Source organism: Typopeltis vanoorti, chromosome 12 (assembly GCF_054136105.1).
Source record: "Typopeltis vanoorti isolate ZY-2024b chromosome 12, IOZ_Tvanoo_1.0, whole genome shotgun sequence".
Taxonomy (NCBI): Eukaryota; Metazoa; Arthropoda; class Arachnida; order Uropygi; family Thelyphonidae; genus Typopeltis; species Typopeltis vanoorti.
This window is the reverse complement of record NC_143560.1, coordinates 111898035-111918692: the sequence shown is the minus strand read 5'-3', so window position 1 is coordinate 111918692 and position 20658 is coordinate 111898035. Positions and strand designations below refer to the sequence as shown.

At 34.6% G+C, this 20658-nt stretch overlaps 1 protein-coding gene across 5 annotated transcripts in view; it reads left to right on the top strand.

Annotated features, from left to right (window-relative positions):
- Nucleotides 1-20658, top strand: part of LOC150101139 (uncharacterized) — a 916744-nt gene that overhangs the window by 654034 nt on the left and 242052 nt on the right. For all 5 annotated transcript variants that reach the window (XM_090401523.1, XM_090401522.1, XM_090401520.1 and 2 more), the window contains one exon: nucleotides 19305-19358. In XM_090401523.1, the coding sequence (XP_090257649.1) occupies nucleotides 19305-19358 (54 nt within the window). The remainder of the gene's footprint in view (nucleotides 1-19304; nucleotides 19359-20658) is intronic.

Sequence of the window (20658 nt, the reverse complement as noted above, 5' to 3'; positions counted from 1 at the left end):
GTTTTCGATTAGTGCGTCATTTTTTTTTCGATACCCAAATTCGATTAGTGCACCTATATACATCTTAAAAATAAATGTTACAGATTTTAAAAATTTTCTACCTATACATTTTTATGGCTAACTATTTTAAAAAATCACTTGTCAGAATGAAATAATTTACTTACATTTAAAACGTTTTACAAAGTTATTTTTAATGGCATACTACACTACTTATGTACACTATGCATACTATGTTTCAAATTTTTACCTCCAAAATTTATGTCGTCTGCTATAGTATGCCCACAGATTCGAGACCCTTCGACACTTCTGCGCATGTCACAAAAAGGAGAATCCATTCTGATAATATGGTAATCAATCCGTCTTCTGGGGCAAGTTGTTTATTATTACACGTCGGAAAATTAACTTCTCTTTTATGATCATTGTAGTTTTTAAAGTGGTAGCTATTTTGCTTGTATAACAGTCGGGAAATTTTATCTATGAAGCATGTGATTTTGCATGTTGGCGACCAATTCGTACATCCTTCATTTCTTTCTCCCCTTCAATGATAACATCCAAGAGTTGATTAAATCTCATTCTGAAGAATTGAGTGATTCTGACCTGCTAAGTTTAGATGCACAGTGGGAAGATCCCGAAGAATATAAAGAAAATTTAACCACTGATAGTCAGCCAAAAGAGATTTCACAGAAAATTTGAAAATATTTTTCTTACAATCAAAGTTTTTAAGCACCAATGCTTAGAAGCTGACCCTGATGAAGAGAGAAGCAGTAAAATTTGCAGAAGAGTAGGAGAGGCAATGGGGCCATACCGTCGGTTGTATGAAAAAAAAGAAACAAAATGCCCGCCAAACTACGTTAGCTCAATTCTTTGTTAAGAAGTAGAATAATAAAATTTATATTCTGAATATGTTTTATTGTCTGTCAGCTTCATGGTTTTCCTTTAACTGGGCCCTGAGACATACCTTAATTCTTTTATAAAAAAATTAAGGTTCAAAAAGGAAATTTGAGGAACGAATTATACATTTTCCCATAGGTTATTATGTTTGATTAGTGCGGTTCGATTAATGTGCTTTTTTTAAAGAACGCATTACGCGCACTAATCGAGGGATTGCTGTATAGACAAAGCACCTACATTATGAGGCTAATGTATTAAGACTACCAATTGTGTGTTCTTCTGGAATGGAATTAAAAAAAAAAGTGACATTCCTTTGATACTGGCACTTCATATTGTTTACTTGCACCTGCCTGCAACTACAGATAGAATTCATAATATTTGCATAGCCATTTCCATAGACAATTTGTAACATACAAAGAAATTATGAAAATTATAGTTTGGTGGATTATTCATCTTGAACAGCATAATAATTCAATATTTGAGTGGAAAAGTTGAAAATTAACAATGAATTAACATAATTAAGTATATCAATTATATTAATTATATTAATTATAATTAATTACTTAATTATAGATTTACTTATCTGAGAATTTGTCATCCCTTTCACCATATAGAACTAGTTAATAACACCTTTGCTGCTTCAAAAGACAGTCAGCACACATTTCCAGTAGAAGATTGAATTTTGAAACTTTGTAGGGCAATAACATTCCATAGAGTGAATTTTCATTTTGGAGTCATAATGATAGATCTAACTTTTGTCTGTAGTCATTATTTGAGACTTGAGCATTCTAGTGGTATCTGACTTATTTACTGATTTTCTCTGATAAACTGCTCAACTTGCTGTTTAAGGAAATCGTTAGGAGCAATTTTTTGACTACTCATTTCTCGTGGATCATTAATGGCAATTCACTATTGTTCATGCTGAACAATGTAATACTCATCTACATTTGCTTCAGCATAAAAAAAAATCTTGCATTTGGAGCAGTAGTATTTGCATTTTTGTGTCAAAAATTTGATTAGTGCATTTTATTGAGCATTGACAAACTTCTAAAAGCTTATCTGTTATCTATGTGATAATATGAGATAAATTTCATTGTACACCAATGTATATTAAATAATGGCAGAGAGATGAAGGAACAAAGCAAAACTAGACCACCTCACACTCAAATTGCTACACATGTGCAAGCATTACTTTCAGAATGCCTCGTGTATATATGTAATTGAACATCGTATGGGTAAGAAGAAATGATGAGAGAACAAAATAATATAAAAATAAATAACAATAATATTAACAGTTTATATATAAGTACAACAGGAATTTTAGATGACTACAATGCAGAGGAATAAAGCTGGACTAATGAGTTTGTGTGTGTTGATGAAGCGCAGTGATTGACAATATTATACGTGCAGAACAAATATGATCAATGATAACAGGAGGGAGGAAGGACAAAAAAATGGCTCTAATTAAATCTTCTCTAGAATTTCACAAAAACACTACAGTGATGTTGAAGGTATTTGCTAAACAAAATGCCTTTGGAAAGACCTGAGGTTAAATCCCATCTAGGGTGATATGAGTCAATCCTATAATCTTATGTGAAAACTTTGGAAAAGTTGAAACAACAAACTAATTGCATTCATGCTGAGGAACAGCAGAATAACCACTTTTTTACAACATGATAAAATGAAGCTGTATAAGCTTGTTCAGTTTAACAGCTAAGAGATTAGATATGAAGTTGTGAAGCCACTCCCTACAGCCCATACTTTGCTTCATCAGACATCTGGTTATTTCCTAAATTGAAGAATATAGATCTCAAGGGTGTCCCTTTTGAAAAATGACAAACATGTCAAAAAAGATGTAAATATTTTTTCAGAAGCAACTGAAGAGTTGTTTGCTCTGATAGTTTTGAGAAAGAGGTTATGTGGTGAGGAAAATTCATTGAACATTTTATGTTGAGAAATAGTGAATGGAATTAAACAGACTTCAAACTTTTTTTATATATATTTTTTTATTTCACTGGCATATCTCTTTTGGGTTGAGACATTGCTTTTGGAACACTCCTCATGTATGTATGTGTAATGACAATTGATTGGGTAAGCTGTATTTAAAAATAATAATAATAATAATAATAATGATGATGATGGTTTATCATTGATTCGTGAATCCTGAGGGAAGAAACTCAGAAAAGAGAATTTTAAAATAATCAATGTGGTCTTCCTATGATAATGGATGCATCCTTTTCTTATATTTCCTTTAATGATATGGAACAGTTTTGCAATTTGATGTACCCACCATCAAATACTGTGGATGTTAGATGTACATTATCACTGAAGTATTTTCATGAAGCTCCTCTCATCACTAATCAGTATAAAATAGCATGACTGTCCCCCCCCCCCCCAAAGTTTTCAACATGCTGGCTTAGATCTGTGATTTTACAATTAAAAAGCTTATGAAAATTGTATTATTCAATCAACAATAAATAATTATTTAAAAAGCATACCTTCAAATTATATTTGGGCTAGAACTGCAATACTTCATACTTTTACTATCTTTATTAACCTAATAATTTAACTGAAAGAGTATATTAAAAAAATATCTTAGACTTAAGATAGGAACCAAACAACTATAAAAGAGTAAGTTAGAAATGAATTAAAAACTATAAACTGTAAAAGATTCAAATATAAAGTTAAGTATTTGTGGGAAAATAATTTAAAAAAACACCAGAAAAAGGATGAATAATATGAATAAATAATTTAAAATCTCAGAAAATGAATAAGTAAGAATGATATCTCGTAAGTATGGTTTATAAACCATTTTAGCATGGCATTGTCAGAATTACAAAGAATGCACTCTCTCTCTCCTGAGGGAAGGAAATAAATGAGAGATGAAAAGTAAAAAAGATGACTGAGTTTACTAAAATAGGCTACTAAAAGTTTATTTTTCACTTGGTTAGACTATAATAAATTTAGTTTAATCCTTTATCCAAGTGTGAGCAAACAAAGTTTGCACCTGAAAGTATCTTCAGGATTGGGGTAAGGTAGTACAACATTGGGCAACTCGTTGCAAAGGTGGAGCAAACTAACATCAATCCTATCTCAGTATCTCCCATAATGCAAAACACATCTCATTAAACGCATTATACATATCCGCAATGAGATGTGTTTTGCATCATGGGAGATACCGAGATAGGAGTGATGTTAGTTTGCTCCACCTTTGCAACGAGTTGTCCAGTGTTGTACTACCTTACCCCAGTCCTGAAGATACTTTCAGGCACAAACTTTGTTTGCTCACACTTGGATAAAGGATTAAACTAAATTTATTATAAAATAGGCTACATTGAATCACTGGTCATTTTTTATTGAAGTTTTATATTTTCTGAAATCACATGGGGACAATAGAAGTTTATAGAGCTGCTGTTTGTTCTCACAGTTATGGTTTCTGAAATCTGTAGTTTAATTTCATTGATTTGAAAGTCTAGGATGGTGTCTTTCTCAATCTGGGGTGGTGGGGGTTCAAATGCGTGGACCACAATTTCTGTTTTCCATTAATAGATTTTTTATTATTTTTATTTATTTATTTTTACGATTGCTTACAGTGGCAGTGAAAATTTTAAGTGGGAGTGCTGCATATACAAAATAAGAAAAATAATTAATTTTTCCTAATCAGTAACCAATTTATTAATAAATAAATTTACATATTAAAAATATTTCACCCTCACCATGAACACATACCAATAATAAAAGTTTCGTATCACAGAACGAGTGAATCCGACACTGTTCGTTTGAGCAGTGTCGGATTCACTTGTTACGTACAGTGACAAGTGCAAACGAATATCAGCGAGTCTAGCTGCAATTGGCCGAACACAATAATTCTGACACTGCGTTAGATTGCAGTGTATTTGTTTTGTGTAACAATAATTTTTCATGTAATGATAATTGAAAAAATAATTCTTTTCATATTTTCAACAGTGACACTTATCATAATTTATCCTTGTATCTATAATAAATAAATAATTATGTCATTTTAACAGCATAATATAAGATTTACCTAAAATATTTCACCCTCACCACAAACACACACCAATAATAAAAGTTTCATATCTTACAGAAATAATGCTCGCAAGCGTACAATTTATCTGTATCAATGTTGAAACATAAGATGTAACCTTTAACATGTTGTGTCGCATTTATACACTGTTGTAAGCATTGTTATTATTTATAAACAAAATTTAATTTTTTTATTTTTTCCTTGGGGTGCTGCAGTGTCGCAGTGCTTATGTACAAGCCGCCACTGATTGCTTAGGTAATCAGGAATCAAGAATATTGCAAGCGGGAAACGTTCTTGCACGCTGATCATGGAGATCTAATGATTGAGTCTGTATAGATGACATTACAATCTAGTATGCAAGGGAATCCATATAGTACATTGTAGTATTCAAATATTCCATTGTATGTGTATATTTTGATGGATTTCAGAAGGGCAGCCAGTTTGCGATGAGTAGTAAAAACTAATTTGTAGTCTTAGCTTCTAATTTTTAAGAAATGATAACGTAAACTAGATTATTATTATTATTAAGAGAGACCTCCAGGGAGTCAGAGACTCGTCAAGGGAGGCCACATACTACATACACCAGCTATTATATTTATTCTTGAATTCATTCACACTGCTTGCACTCACAACATCCAATGGCAATCCATTCCAATCACGCACCACCCTCTGAGAGAAAAATCTAGCCCTCACACCCTTCTTGGCAGCCTTCATTCTCAACTTCCAAGGATTCCCCCTCATCCTTTTCCCATCCTCCATAAATTTAAAAATGCCATCAATTGAAATCCTGTATGACCCTTTCAGAAGTTTGTAAGTCTCAATCATATCACCCTTCTTTCTCCTGTTTGGTAGTGTCTGCAGTCTACAAATTCCCAGTCTGTCTTCATAATCAGTATTCCACAATCCTAATATCATTAGGATTGTGGAATATATCAGAATATATCCTCCCAGGATATATGGAATATATCCTCTCTCCAATATATCAGAATCAAAACGGAAACCAGACCTGCGCACAATAGTCCAAGTGAGGTCTTATCAAGGCCTTGTAAAGAGGCAAAATAACATCCTTATCTTTACATGTTAAAGTTTGTTTCAGCATTGCAATTATCTTTTGAGTTGTATTTGCAATCTTTGCCACATGGCCCCTAAACTTCAACTTCCTATCTATTAACACTCCAAGATTGCTAGCCTCATCAGTTTCTTCTTGTCTAATCCCACCAATATAATATGACATTGGATATCTAATCATGCCGAAGTGAATGACTTTACATGTACTGACATTGAACTGACATCCATTTTCCCATGTCCACAAGTGACATACAGTTATTTACATCATCAGTAAATAACTGTATGTCACTTGTCAAATTATTGATTATTATTAAAAATTATTAATTATAAAAACTTTAATAACTAATAATTAGCAATGGGTTCTCCACTCTTTCCACCCCTGGCCAACTTCTTTATGGAGACCTTTGAAGAAAAGCTATAAACTCTGCCACACATAAACCCACTGTCTGGCTATGCTACATGGATGCTGTTTTCTCTATTTGGCTGCATGGCCTGCATACACTCCACAATTTCAGAACACACTTAAACAAACAACACCCCAGGATCCAGTACCTTGGAATGGAAAACTACAGCAGTCTTCCTTTTCTAGACACTCTGATTACATGCCAGCCTGATGAATCCCTGGCCTTCTCCACCATCAATCACCTCCTCTCCCAACAATATGGGATTATAAAAACCCTTATAGGGCAAAAGTAATCAATTCAGATAACAATGTTTGTTCTAACTACTGAACTTGATCATATCCTTAACACCTTAACCAATGGCTACAACCCCCCCCCCCAAAAAAAATCCAAAAAATATTAAAACCAGGTAACCACAATCCCTCCCCACCCCTTCAAAGCAAAGATCACTCTAAATCTGTCACCATTCCATATATCCAGGGTATATTCAAAAAATTAATAAAATTCCTAAGGAAATATGACATCACAACCAGTTACAAACCACATAAGAAATTGGAATCTCTTATCTGGTCCACCAAAGACCAGCCACTTCCCCTTGACCAACCTGGAGTATACCAGGTCCCTTGCAGTTGCAAATTGTCCTACTATGGCCAAACAGGCATTGGAATATCCATACATAAGAACCACATCCAGTTCCACCAATACAGCCACTCAGGATTTGCTGATCATGCTTTGGACACCCACCATGGTATACGCTGGAAGAAGGCCACTTTATTGTACCGCACCAAGTACAAGTATGAAAGACTATTCCTTGAATCTGCTTCAGCTCTGAAAAACTTTCCAAACCTTAACAAATTGGGGTTAATGAGACTGTGTCAAATTTAGGAAGCATACATTGTAAGATTGTCAGCCCAATTGCCAAGACAACCCAATTTACCCCATTAGGGGGCACTGTTTAGGACTCTAGGACCACATTCTGTTGTCTTTCTTCAGCCTAAGTTAATAGCTACCTACATTTTGGCAATGTTACACTGCCATCTTCAGGGATCGCAAAACAACGATATGTGCATGCAAGCCCTCAAGCTAAGCAAATATTAAAGTTTTCATAATTAGTTATCTTGTTTGCGTTGTCATTTCCTAAAAAATTAGAAGCTATGTCTAATCAACATATAAGCTTATCTACAGGAATTAATTGGTAGTCTGTAGTTTAAAAATATGAAAGCTTATATATATATATATTCATATTCTGAATATAGAATAATTTACCTACTTTACAAAAGAAAAATTCTCTTTGATGGGTAGTGTGACCAAATGTGTTCTGGCTGTTATGTTTGCATAATTTATCAATTGTGGAGGTTTTTTTATGTTGCTCACGAAAGGTTATTTGTAAACCTATAATACATTTTGTACTGTGAGTGAGCTAAGAAATTTTTTCTATTTTTAGCAATTTTATATATATACTAGGGGCTCTTTCCCCTGACGCCTATTCTCCCCCCCCCCCCAAGTTCCGGACTAGTAGGCCGGTTCTCCTTGTCCTTGAATTCTGATGACTCAAAATTTGATCACTCGAAAAGGGTCCCCCCATGCCTATGACACCAAGCTCCCGAGTTCCGGACTGGTAGGCCGGTTCTTCTTGAATTCTGATGTCTCAAATTTTGAAAACTTGAAAGGGTCCCCCCCCCCCGAGTTGTGGACTGGTAGGCCAGTTCTCCTTGAATTCTAATGATTCGAATTTTGAAGACTTGACACCTCAGGGTAGCCCCTGAGTTTCAAAACGTTTCAAATAACTTGACAAAAAACGTGACACAAAAACATTACAAAAAAAGCTTATCATTTTATATTATAGAGTAGATATATATATATATATATATATATTTTTTTTTTTTTTTTGTAATTGTAATTTATATTTTTACATCGTCTGGAAACCCTGCTCTAGAGACTAAACATGTAAACATGGAACTTTTTCAACCAGTTTCAGATTTCCAATAAGTGGGACAGTGGTCTCACACTGGGTGATAAAATTCATCTACCACCCAAAGACAATCACAAACACTCATGCCAATGCCTGGATTCGAACCCACAGCCTGTTGGAGAGTGGGTACACTAACCACTCGGACAACCAGACCAGTGAATATTTCCAGTTTTTCAAAATCTGTGTTAATGTTTCAATTTCATTATTAAGATACCTATTGTTGGTTAATAATTTATATGCATTGATGAACTGTGAAAGAATAACTAATTTTTTAATGGAGTATGGATGATAGTACTACCAGCACTTCAGCTAGTGCAAGTAGTACCCACTGTGTGTTGATTTATGGAATATTATTGTTTTCTGTATGATTGTTGGATCTGATTTAAGTTATAAGAAAGCTTATAGATATGTTAAGTTCTGATTATGTGGTAAATTTTAGCCTATTACTGAAGTCAGTTTGTGAGATTTGTAAAAAGGATATTCATATTGATTCTACAATACCTAAGAATCATCCACATATTGATAATAAAAAGTAATGTCAGGGAAGGGTTTAGTATGATAGATCTGAGGTGTACCAAAAATAATTTGGCTAACTGGCCAGTGATATTTTGACCTACCGGGAATCCAAAGGGTTTGAATATAGATGTCTATGAAACTTTTGATAAGGGTTAAAATATCATTAGCACTTAATTTATTGTTCTAGTTTAAAGAATAATCTTCTAAAAACATAATGTCGAATACCCTGGTGACCTCCACTTTGGTATACAGTACTGTTTGTCTAGAGTTGTCAGAATGTTGTTTTTAGATAAGTTCAATATATGGTGAAAAAGATTATCGGTGTTTTTAATCATAAATTTTGATGTGACTATTAGGGATGTTTTAGTAATTTTGCGATCTATATGTATTTTGATATTGGTGATTATTATTATTATTAACATCTCCTCCATGGAGTCAGAGACTCATCACGGGAGGTACATACTATTACACACACAGCTCATCCAACTGTGCCTTAAACTGATTCAGTGTGTCTAAATTCACAACACACTCAGGTAATGCATGCCATTCACCAACCACTCTCCATGCAAAGAAATCCTTTCTCACTCCTCTGCTCACACACTCTTTATAGAGTTTCTAGAGATGTCCTCTTGTTCTACTCCTCTCACCATTCTATGAAAAATCTCCATGTCAATCTAATAACCACTGACTAACTGGTCTCAATGTCTCAATCATATTCCCCACTCTTCCTATTCATGAGACTTTGCAATTTACATTCTTTCAATCTGTCTTCATCCTCCACATTTTGAAGACTGCTGACCAACTTTGTTAATCTTCTCTGGACCTTTTCTAACATATTCTTGTCACCATGAAAATCCAGTAACCAAATTTGTGAACAGTAATCCATATGAGGCCTAATCAAGGTCTAACACATCTTGTTTATTTCTACACATCAGGGTTCTCCGCATCATTGCTATTATCTGATGTGATGTCTTCACAACTTGTGCAATGTGGCCCTCGAATTTCAGGTCCTTTACTACCACTACTCCTAGATCTCTCATCTCCTCTATCCCCTTTCCTTACCAATGTATACTTTGCATCCCATTGTTGCTTACCAAGTTTCAAAGCCTTTCAATTTGTAATATTGAACTGTTAGTTCCACTTGCCTTCCCATTCATACAAGCTATTCAAGTCCTTGTGTAAGACCATAATATTTGCAAACAGCTGCATGACCATTTAAATCCATACCAATGGGTTTAATTGGTAAGGATTAAATATACAAATTAAACAACAGTGGTCCCAATACAGACCTCTGCAGCACACCACTAGTGACTTTCCTCTTTCAGGATACTGCATCCTAATATACAACTTTCTGATACTTATCAGACAGTCAGTCAGTGATCCAACTCATAAATTTGTTATCCAATCCCATTGGTTTCAATTTATTTAGCATCTTGTCATGAGGCAGTCTATTAAAAGCTTTTGCAGAATCTCAGTATACCACTGTATATGCATCTCCCATGTCCAAGATATTTGTCACCTTGTTATAGTACACAAGTAAGTTAGTAAAACATGAGTTCCCTTTAACAATGCCATGCTGTCAACTATAGAGAATACTTCTGCTATGAACCCATTTCTGTATCCTAGTTCTCACCAATCTGTCTAATAACTTCACCACAACTCCATATATATAGATTGGCCTATAATTTGTAGCCACAGCCTTATCAACACTGGAACAATTTTCACCCACAGGTATGCCAGTGTTATTGCCAATTCCCTGGAGCATTCCCTTAAGACACATGTTGATATGTCATCAAATCCTATTGCCTTAACGACATCAAGTTTATTTATTTCCTCAAATACCTGCTGCTCACACAGTTAAGCCATCCTCTCCTATATTTTCTACACTTGCATTTCTCATGATTTCACCCTGATGAGGATGAAACAGCCTTATAAATTGATCACTGAACAACTCAATGTCTTCTCCAGCAATAATCATTCTTCCATTTTCATCCATACTCATTCTTCCTTCTTGCTACATATCTAAAAGAACTCGCTGGGGTTTTTCTTTGCCTGGTTTGTAAATTTTTGCTCATACTACACTTTTTTTTTTCCTTACTAACTGAGTCACTCTCCTGGCTTTTCTTTATACTCTTCATGCAACTGATTATTACCATTATCCATCTTGTGTTGCCTACTTCTAGATTTCATACTTAATCTCCTCATTCATCCATTTTACCTAATTTAGCCTTTTTATCTTTGGAATGCATTGATATGTATTTCTTCATCAGTTCTCAAGCAAGATTGTTTATTGTATTGTAGCTATAGCATTCCATGCTATAGCTACAAGCATTCTCCTAAACTTCTCATAATCACCAGCCTTGTATTTCCACATATATCCTTTCCTCACAGAAGTCTTCATATTGCTAGCCACAACCCATGCAGTCACTTCATGATCACTCTCACCAACCTGGAGGAAAATGTGAAACTCCAGTCACAATTACATCCTCCGATGCTATTATCAGATCTAAAACTCTCAATCCTCGCACCCCCCCCCTTTACATACTGCCTGAGGTAGTTGTCTCTCAGTAACTCAAGAAATTCATTTTTCTTATTCTGAAATGCTCTCTCTTCATTCTGATCTATATTAGCATAATAATGTAAAATCATCCATAATAATTATCCTTCTCTTGTTTACTCACCTAGGTTGCTTATGTATTTGGTCATCACCAGCCTCCATATTCCCTGGCCTATTGCAACATCCAACTAAATATACTGCCTCAAAACCATTGCCACTATTTCCCCTCTTTCATGTCTACCTTTTGTGGACATAATTCCCCTACTATCATCAGCAGCACTCTCCCTTTCTTCCCTTCTTGTCCATTTCTATTCCCATTAGGTTATTATCTTCATTCATTTAGTGAAACAAAACAATTTCATCTCCCTTATTTCTGATACTCCTGACACTTGTAAACACTGACCTTGAAGCAGTTCACTTTTAGGTCTATAACCAGTCTTATTCAAGGGTTGTTGGTTGTGATTTCCCCATTATATCAGCCCTTGCCCAGTCACCTTTATTACTGCTTAGCACATATATCCACTCAGTTTCAACTGCTCTACTCATATTTCGATCTATTCCATTTCTGCGCTGATTATCCCCATACATACACATACATTCACTACTGCTTCCAACATTCACTCTCCCTATGCCCTCCCCCCATTTCCCTGTTCCTCTTGCGTTCGAATTTTCTCATCTCTCACACTACTACTGTTTCAATTGCCAGGCACTTTAGTCTCATCTGTAACAATCTCCTGATATTTCACTTCACCTCTTACTTTGGATCTCTTGCTTGCATCACACATTGCACTTCCCTCTAGCAACAGTTTTTTCAGTTCACTCACTTCAAAGCCACTCAAATGCAACCATTACACCTGTATAATTCCATTCTTCCTTCAAATATGTGCCATACATCCACAAACTGCATTCCCTTGTCCTTACACAGCTCTGCTACCTGTGTTGTTCTGGAATTCGTGATTCTTGCTCTCCATCTCAACTCATCATTGTCATACCTCGGCAATACACTGACATCCTTTCCCACTATACTGTTATCTTCCACTCTCCTCATTAACCTCCTGATATTTGCCCTTACATTCTCCTTATGACCACTTCAATCATTTGTCCCCACAACCACCACTAATTCTCTTGATCATTCTTCCTCCTGGATAGCCGACCTTATGGACTCTTGTATTAACCAATCCTCTAATAATGGAATCTCCATACACTTCTTTTTCGAAACATCCATCACATCTTTTCTCCCCCTTTTTTCTTTAATTCTATGCTTTTCACGCTTTCATTTGTTTTCATTAAACGTCTAATATCACTCCTCATATTCCTCAGTTCATTTTTTATTTTGAATAACTCTTTCCTCAAATCTTGCATTCTGGCAATTTCACTCTGTGTTACTCTCACACTCTTGCTACCTCTCATTCTGCCGCACCTTCCTTTCATTTCTTCATTCACACTTCCTTTCACTCCATTATCACTTATTTTTTTCTTCTTCATTCTTGCATTCTTTCACTCCCTCAGTCTCACTAGCTTTCGTTCCATTCCTTTTTTTTTATTTATGCTAACTTTCATTCTTTCAGTCTGTTTCACATTTGTTAATTCATAGTCTAACAAAATATCATACTTTTTATAAAGTGATATAGTGGTATCTTTTTGATATTATTGAATATATAAGATAACCTTCTTTATGGATTTTCACTTGTCCAAAGATATGGTGAGCGAGTAGTCTGGGATATATTTTTTTACTGTGCTGTTTTATCTATATTATCTTGATTTGTTAAATTCGTATAATACATTATCAATCTGTTTCATGAGATTGAAGTGAGATCATTATCCAATGATCTCACTCCAATCTCATATTCCATAGCAACAGTTTCTTCAGTTCACTCACTTCAAAGCCATTCAAATGTAACCATTACACCTGTGTAATTCCATTCTTCCCTCAAATATGTGCCATACATCCACAAACTGCACTCCCTTCTCCTTACACATCCAGAAATTTTGAATGACCAAAATGCATATAAAAAAATATTTTATATGCATTTTGGTCATTCAAAATTTCTTTGATGTTATAATAATTATCAACTTTATTTATGATAACCACTGCATTACTTTTATCATCTTTAGTAATGTTCATATTTCTTTTTAAGGATGCAAGGGCTTTCAGTAGATTGTAGGAGAGGTTATATTGTATTTTTATAAATGATAACTAACACTGAGTTTAATAGGTCATGATAATATAGATAATTAAACTGACTAGTTTCACTACATATGCTGGTGGCTTCTTCTGAGTTGGGAAGAGCAAAAAAATAAAATAAAGTGAGGAGTAAACAAAAACCATTACATAACTAAAATCAAACATGTAGGTTTGATTTTAGTTATGTAATGGTTTGTGTTTTGTAAATTTAGTTATGTAATGTGTGGAAGCTGTCATGGGTCATTCATTGTTCAGTAGATATGCATGATAGTTGGCAGAAAAGTTAGTCTGACGTATGGAAAGATCTAATAAGCAATTTCCAAATACCACATAAAATCATGTTATAGGTCTCCTTTGTTTCTGTTAAGTGTGCCTTGTGAGACTTATCGTGGCCTATTAAATCCAGTGTTAGTTTTCATTTGTCACATTTATTTTTTTGGTTGAAAAATCTATATACTCATTGTATTTTTATTTTACTATTAATCATGTTATTTATTTTATTGAAAATGGCATCTTTATTGGGATCCATTTCCACTTTTACTTGAGTTTCAATAACAATTTATGATATCTTTATGTGGACATATTTTGAAGATACAGCAAAATTTAGTCCTTCGTTTAATACAATATCACCTGAAGTAGGGCTATAGTTTGATAAATTGATAATCAAATTTCCCATTGCAGATTGTATTATAGTATTATATCTGCTTCCCTGAGAAAGCAGATGTAAAAATGGATGTAACATTTTTATGTCAAGGCATTCTGTTTTGTAGTATGGCAAGCTTGAATCGATTTGATGCAGCTATTAATTTGTAATTGGATATAATCTGAGCAGACAGTCCAGAAATCCTGCTTTAGCAACCAAACATGAACTTTGTCAAGCTATTTCAGGCCTCCATTAAGTTGCACAGTGGTTTCACACTGGGCAATAAAATTCATCTCCCACCTAAATTTGGATTTAGGTGGGAGATGAATTAGTAAATTTCAGTCAGTTTTTGTTTGGTGAATATATGTGTATGGCTTTTTTTTATATGAAATCTTTCTTTTAAAGCCTGTCTTATAATTACACTAGATGTATGGGAGCAGATTTTTTTTTATTACTAGTGATATCCATTACTCTGCATTATAGCAAATTTTGGAACAGCATTATAATTTAGTCAGTTCTGAATAATGGATGCATTCTTTTCTTGTGATAATTTTTTTAATGATATGGAACACTGCTTTGCAATTTGATGTATCCACTGTCAATACTGTGGATGTTATGCTGATGGCATATTTGGTTTCAAAACATGAAGCTATCTGAGGAGTTCTTGTTATTATTTCCTAGCACTGCTGTGAAATCCTTGGACTCAGTGCAGTGGGCTCCTTTACTCTGTCTACACTATGCTACACAATTCATTCTGACCCTTCCCATAATGCATAGCATTATACATGTCCATAATGCATTTTCCATTATGGGATACTATTTTGCATTATGGGACTTCATAATAATAATATTATTATTGTTATTACATAACACCTCCAGGGAGTCCAAAGACTCATCGAGGGAGGGCACCCACTCCACAACTCTCCGTCTCCAATACTCAATCCAACTACAACTACGTTCATCATCTACACCAACGTCATCTACTGCCAACCACCACTAGTATTGTCACAGACAATCGCAAACATCCATGCCCATGGCAGGATTCAAACCTGCAGCCTTTTAGCTGGAGAGTGAATACGCTAACCACTTGGCCATATATCACCACATATTCTGAAGGAATGTGCCAGGGAGTTGACAGCTGCCTTGACTTTTTTTAAATATGACTCTTTCACTGGTTCAAGTTCCAAAGGAGTCGAAGAAGGGCAAGATTGTACTGCTTCATAAGGAAGGTGATAGAACTCGAGCATCAAATTATAGGCCTATCTGTGTGTCAGGTGTTGTGGTTAAGTTATTGGAGAAGCTGGTGAGAACTAGGATCCAGAATTGGGTTGACAACAATTGTATTATCTTTAATGGACAGCATGGATTTGCTAAAGGGAGGTCATGTTTTAGTAATCTACTTACTTATTACAATAAGATGACGGCTTTCTTGGACAGAGGAAAGGAATACACAATAATATTCTTAGATTTTGTAATGGCTTTTGCTAGATTACCACATGATAAATTGATAGTCAAACTAGAGTGGATGGGGTTGGATATTAGATTAGTGCATTGGATCTGAGACTGGCTATCTGATAGGTATCAGCAAGTTGTGTTTGGGGTGAGGACAATATCCTGGAAAGGGAAAGTCACTAGTGGTGTACCTCAGGGGTCCGTTTTAGGGCCATTACCCTTTAACTTCTTTGCTAATGATATTGGCGAATATTTGGATGGAGATATTCAGTTGTTTGCAGATGATGCAAAGTTCTGATGAACTATGAAGAGTAGAGAAGATGTTGTCACCTTACAAGAAGACTTGGATAAATTGAGTGAATGGGGATATGAGTTCAATGTTGCAAAATGTTAAGTTTTAAAGTTTGGGAAACAAAGATGGGATATAGAATTTATACCTAGTTGGGATATATTGTCGGAGGTGGAGGAAATAAGAGATCTTGGGGTGATAGTGGATAAGGATTTCAAATTTAGGGAACACATTGCCAAAATTGTGAGGACAACACAAAGACTTCTGGGAATGATGCGGAGGACACTGATTTGTAAAAGTAGGGAGATTCTTGTTCCATCATATAAGACTTAGATTAGGCTACTACGTTGACTACTATGCACAGATTTGGTCACCTGATTTTCAAAAGAACAAAGATACATTGAAAAGAGTCCAGAAGCAACCTACTAAGTAGTTCCGATCTCTGGAATGTCAAATATGAGAAAAGGTTGAGAAGATGCAATTTACAGAGTCTAGTGGATAGGAGGAAGAGGAGAGATATGATAGAGACCTACAAGTTCATAAATGGTTGTTATAGGATCAGTGTTGGACAGGTTCTACAGAAAATAGTGGGAGATCAGGGGAGAAGCAGAGGTCATCCCTGGAAGCTGTATAAGGAGGATGTGAGCAGGGGAGTGAGAAGCCAGTTTTTTTGCATGCAGAGTTGTGAATGATTGGAATGCTTTGCCTGAGAGTGTGGTGTCTTTGAGAGAATTTGAGTGTGTTTAAGGCATGATATGATGAGCTGAGCTGTGTGTATGATAAAAGTACCTCCTAGATGAGTCTTTGATACCATGGTATCTTGGGGTAATAATAATAAGGCAAGTGATGTGGTGTCATTGGCTTCTATATACAAGTTGCTCTAGTCCTGAAAATACTTCAGGTGCAAACTTTGTTTGCTTACACTTGGATGAATGATTAAACCATGTATATAATTTCTTGGTATCTTTATAGTATAACCAAGTGGAAAAACTTCCAAAGACTGAGAGATTACCATTTCTAGAACCTTATAAATAGGAGGAGAAGGTAGGATGAGATATATTTGAGATATGCTGTTCTAGTTCAAGATTGAATTTTATGTTTGAATACAAGTTGTTCAGATAATCTTTGAATATCTGAACAACTACTCATCCACTGTTCCTGACCAAATGATGAAAATATCATATAACCAAAGTTTTGGTTTCTTCTGATGGGTTTTTAATGCATTAGTTTCGAAATTTTCCATAAACAAATTGGCTAAGGCTGCAGAAAGGGAGTAACCTGCCAAGTTTCGATGTAGTTAGTTTCTTCACCAGTGTACCCAGAAATGACACAGTGGATCTATTTGTAAATCTTTTCCCACTGGACACTGTAGGAAAAGATATCCCACTGGACACTATTCAAACGCTGCATGGGAAATACTTTTTTCATATTTCAAGACAAATATTGAGAACAAAAAGGACTTATCCAATTATTAAAAACTGTATTTCAAACTCAACAGCTAGTATAAAGCTAGAACATCAAGGAAAGAAATTTGGTGTTGGCAGAATAACTTCTAATTGGAAAACTATAGAATCAGCATCCGCAGAACAAATCTCAATCACTTATGTTTTGAAGACAGCATTGTTCTTTTAGAGAAGAAAAAAAAAAAACAAAAGAAGAAAGAAAGAAAGAAACACAGGAAATGATAAATGACCATGATAGAGAAAGCAGGAAAAAAGATTAACATAACTGATGACAAATTCAGATCATACCAAACCAAAATTAACAGATAATTGTATCAAAATTGTGAAGGGTTATATTTCCTTTGGTCAGTTAGTTTCAAAGAAAAACAAGATAAAGAAATAAGTAGAATCAGAATAACTATTTCAGACAAGAACTTATCCTGTTAGGGTTAGGTATCAAGAGAAGGCAGCACTTGTTTGACTATCTCTGCATCAGTTGCTGCTTATAATTAGTGATGGTCTTGGGCCAGCTATCTCAGATTGGCTACCGGTGGAGATTGAGCTCTCCACTCAGTCTCCAAAAACTAAATAGGAAGGTGTTAGCTGATTCTGAGAAATAAGTAGACGAATCACACAAGGAAAGCATTTTGATTGAATAAAGATTATTTGTTAGGAGATTTGCCTATATGACTAAAAAGAAAGATCTTTAACACTATTCCAGTAGTTACCTATGAAAGCAAGACATGAGTGACAACTTAAAACAGGAACACATGTTGGGTGTGGCCCTAAGAGTCTTGGATAAAAGAATGCTCAACATAACAAAAAAGGGATAGAATGAGAAATACTAGAATTAGAGAGATGACTGGATTAGAAGATATTGTGAACTGTTGTAAAGCATATAAATGGAGATGGGATAGCCATAATAGTAGACTAACTGATGAAAGGTGGTCAAAATTAAGCATTGAGTGGATACCAAGAGAAGGAAAGGTCTTCAGAGAACAAGTTGGAGGGGTCTACAAAGACTTGACATGAGATATGTCATCTCATGTCAGAAACATGAGATGGTGGACAATAGCTAAAAACAGACAGAACTGAAAAGTTAAGCAGGAGCCCTATATCCAGCACTGAATGGAAAAGAAGTAGTAGTACAGTCTTGTTAATATAAATATTATTTCTGGGAAAATTCTCATGTTACTCCTCTAAGTAAACTATTATTTTTATGGCTGTATCGCCTACTTTCGTTTAGGAGTGCCAAAAGGGCACTCCTAAACAAAAGTAGGCTATATAGCCATAAAAATAACAGTCTTGTTAAGACTTGTTTGTGTTTTGAAGCTGATGTAGATACTAATAGATTTTTCAGTTTATATCTATTTCTGCACAGAAGTAATAAAGTCTCAAAATTTGCAAAACTTTAATGATAAAACTGCCATTTAAAGCTGCCCTTACATGGGCATTACAGTTTTATTATACAGTGATCTTATCCTCTTTAGTGCCTGTCTGCAGTATTTTGCTGTTGTGACATCAACAAATATTGCAATATTAATTAAATCTCACATTTATTCAGTATACATCAGATATCTGTTATCTCTTTAATATTAGACCTTAGGATGAATTAAAAATAGTGCTTACCTAAGACATTTTTCTTTTGTCCTGAAGATAACCCAAATATCTAAATTGAAAAATTGTATTACTTAGTAAAATAAAATTAAATTTGTTCTTTCAGTGATGTTACCTGTATAAATTGTCTGAAATAGTAACAAATTTTGAAAATATTTCCAAAATTAACATTTTTGCTTTTGTGTGTGCTTAAAATCTATGATGAATGTTATCAATCTTATTCTAGGGAGCACCAGGAGAGCCAGGAAGACCTGGAGATGTTGCTCGTGCTGGGGAACCAGTAAGTCATTCTCACTTGAACTGATTTTATAAAGAAAGTATTGATATAAACATTTCTTTAGTGAATGAACAGTTGTTAACTAACTTTTAAATCAATATTTTCAAAATCTGTTTTAGAAATATTGATATGATATGATAAACTCTTTCATGTTTGAAAGACAGAAATTCTGTTCATGTCCACATGCATAATAAAAGACTGATGAAAATTTTCTCTATAATGTAAACTCTCTCTAAGGAAAACAATGCTTTTAATAGTTTACTTATAGAATATTAGAATACCTAACCAGGGGAAAAAATGAATAAATAAAGTTAATGCAGAGGGAGTGGATTTTTAGGGTAGCAATATCTAGTAAGTGTGTAATAATCAAAAGTGAACTGTTAAAATGAACAATATTGCATTAAGAGCATTGAAAGACAGTGAGGTAAGTTAACTATGGACTGCTGCAGAAAGTTTTTTTATTGATTCATGAACAGAATGCAAAAGGCACATATACTTTCAACAGTGACCTGTGAAACACAGCTAAATACTGTAAAATCAGTTCCAACTATCATAAAAAAAAAAAAATAAATAAATAAATAAAAGTTCAGCCTAAATACACATTATGTTTCTAAACAGGAATGAAAATCAAACTTGTATTTGTTGTAGCCTGTCAAACTTTCCTTCAATATACCCCCACCAAGTAGATTCTGGGGGGGGGGGGCACTGAAAGGGAATGGGAACTGATAACAGAAGTGAAAGCCGGGCCTGTTTGCATCCTTTTCATTTCAAGTCATTCCTACTTTTCTATTTTTTTTTTTATTTGTTATTCTAAGTCCTTAGATGTAATGACACCATACACCCTAAAAAAAAAAGCACAACCGAATTGTTTTTAGAGTTAATCTAATTTGCATTTCATTTTCATTTCATGAGAACGGGGGGGGGGGGGGGGGAACATTATGGCAAAATTATGGAGATTACTGCAAGAATGATAACTTCAATTTAAAATAAAGCAAACCAATTACTTCAGTGAATGACGAAATACATAATAAAAAGACATTGATGGCAATTTTCTCGATGAAGTAAACTCTCTCTAAGGAAAACGGTGCTTTTAATAGTTTACTTATACAGTATTAGAATACCTAACTTAAGCCTAATGAGTTGAAGTTGAATGGATTTGGAGTGACATTTGGGAAGTGTTGCTGAATGTGAGATTGGAAGGACAAAAATCAAGGAAATTACAATTGGAGAAGTGAGGATAAAGGTGATCATGTGTGTTCCAGTATCGCTAAGGCAGATGAGTGTAAGATGATCAACATCTGTT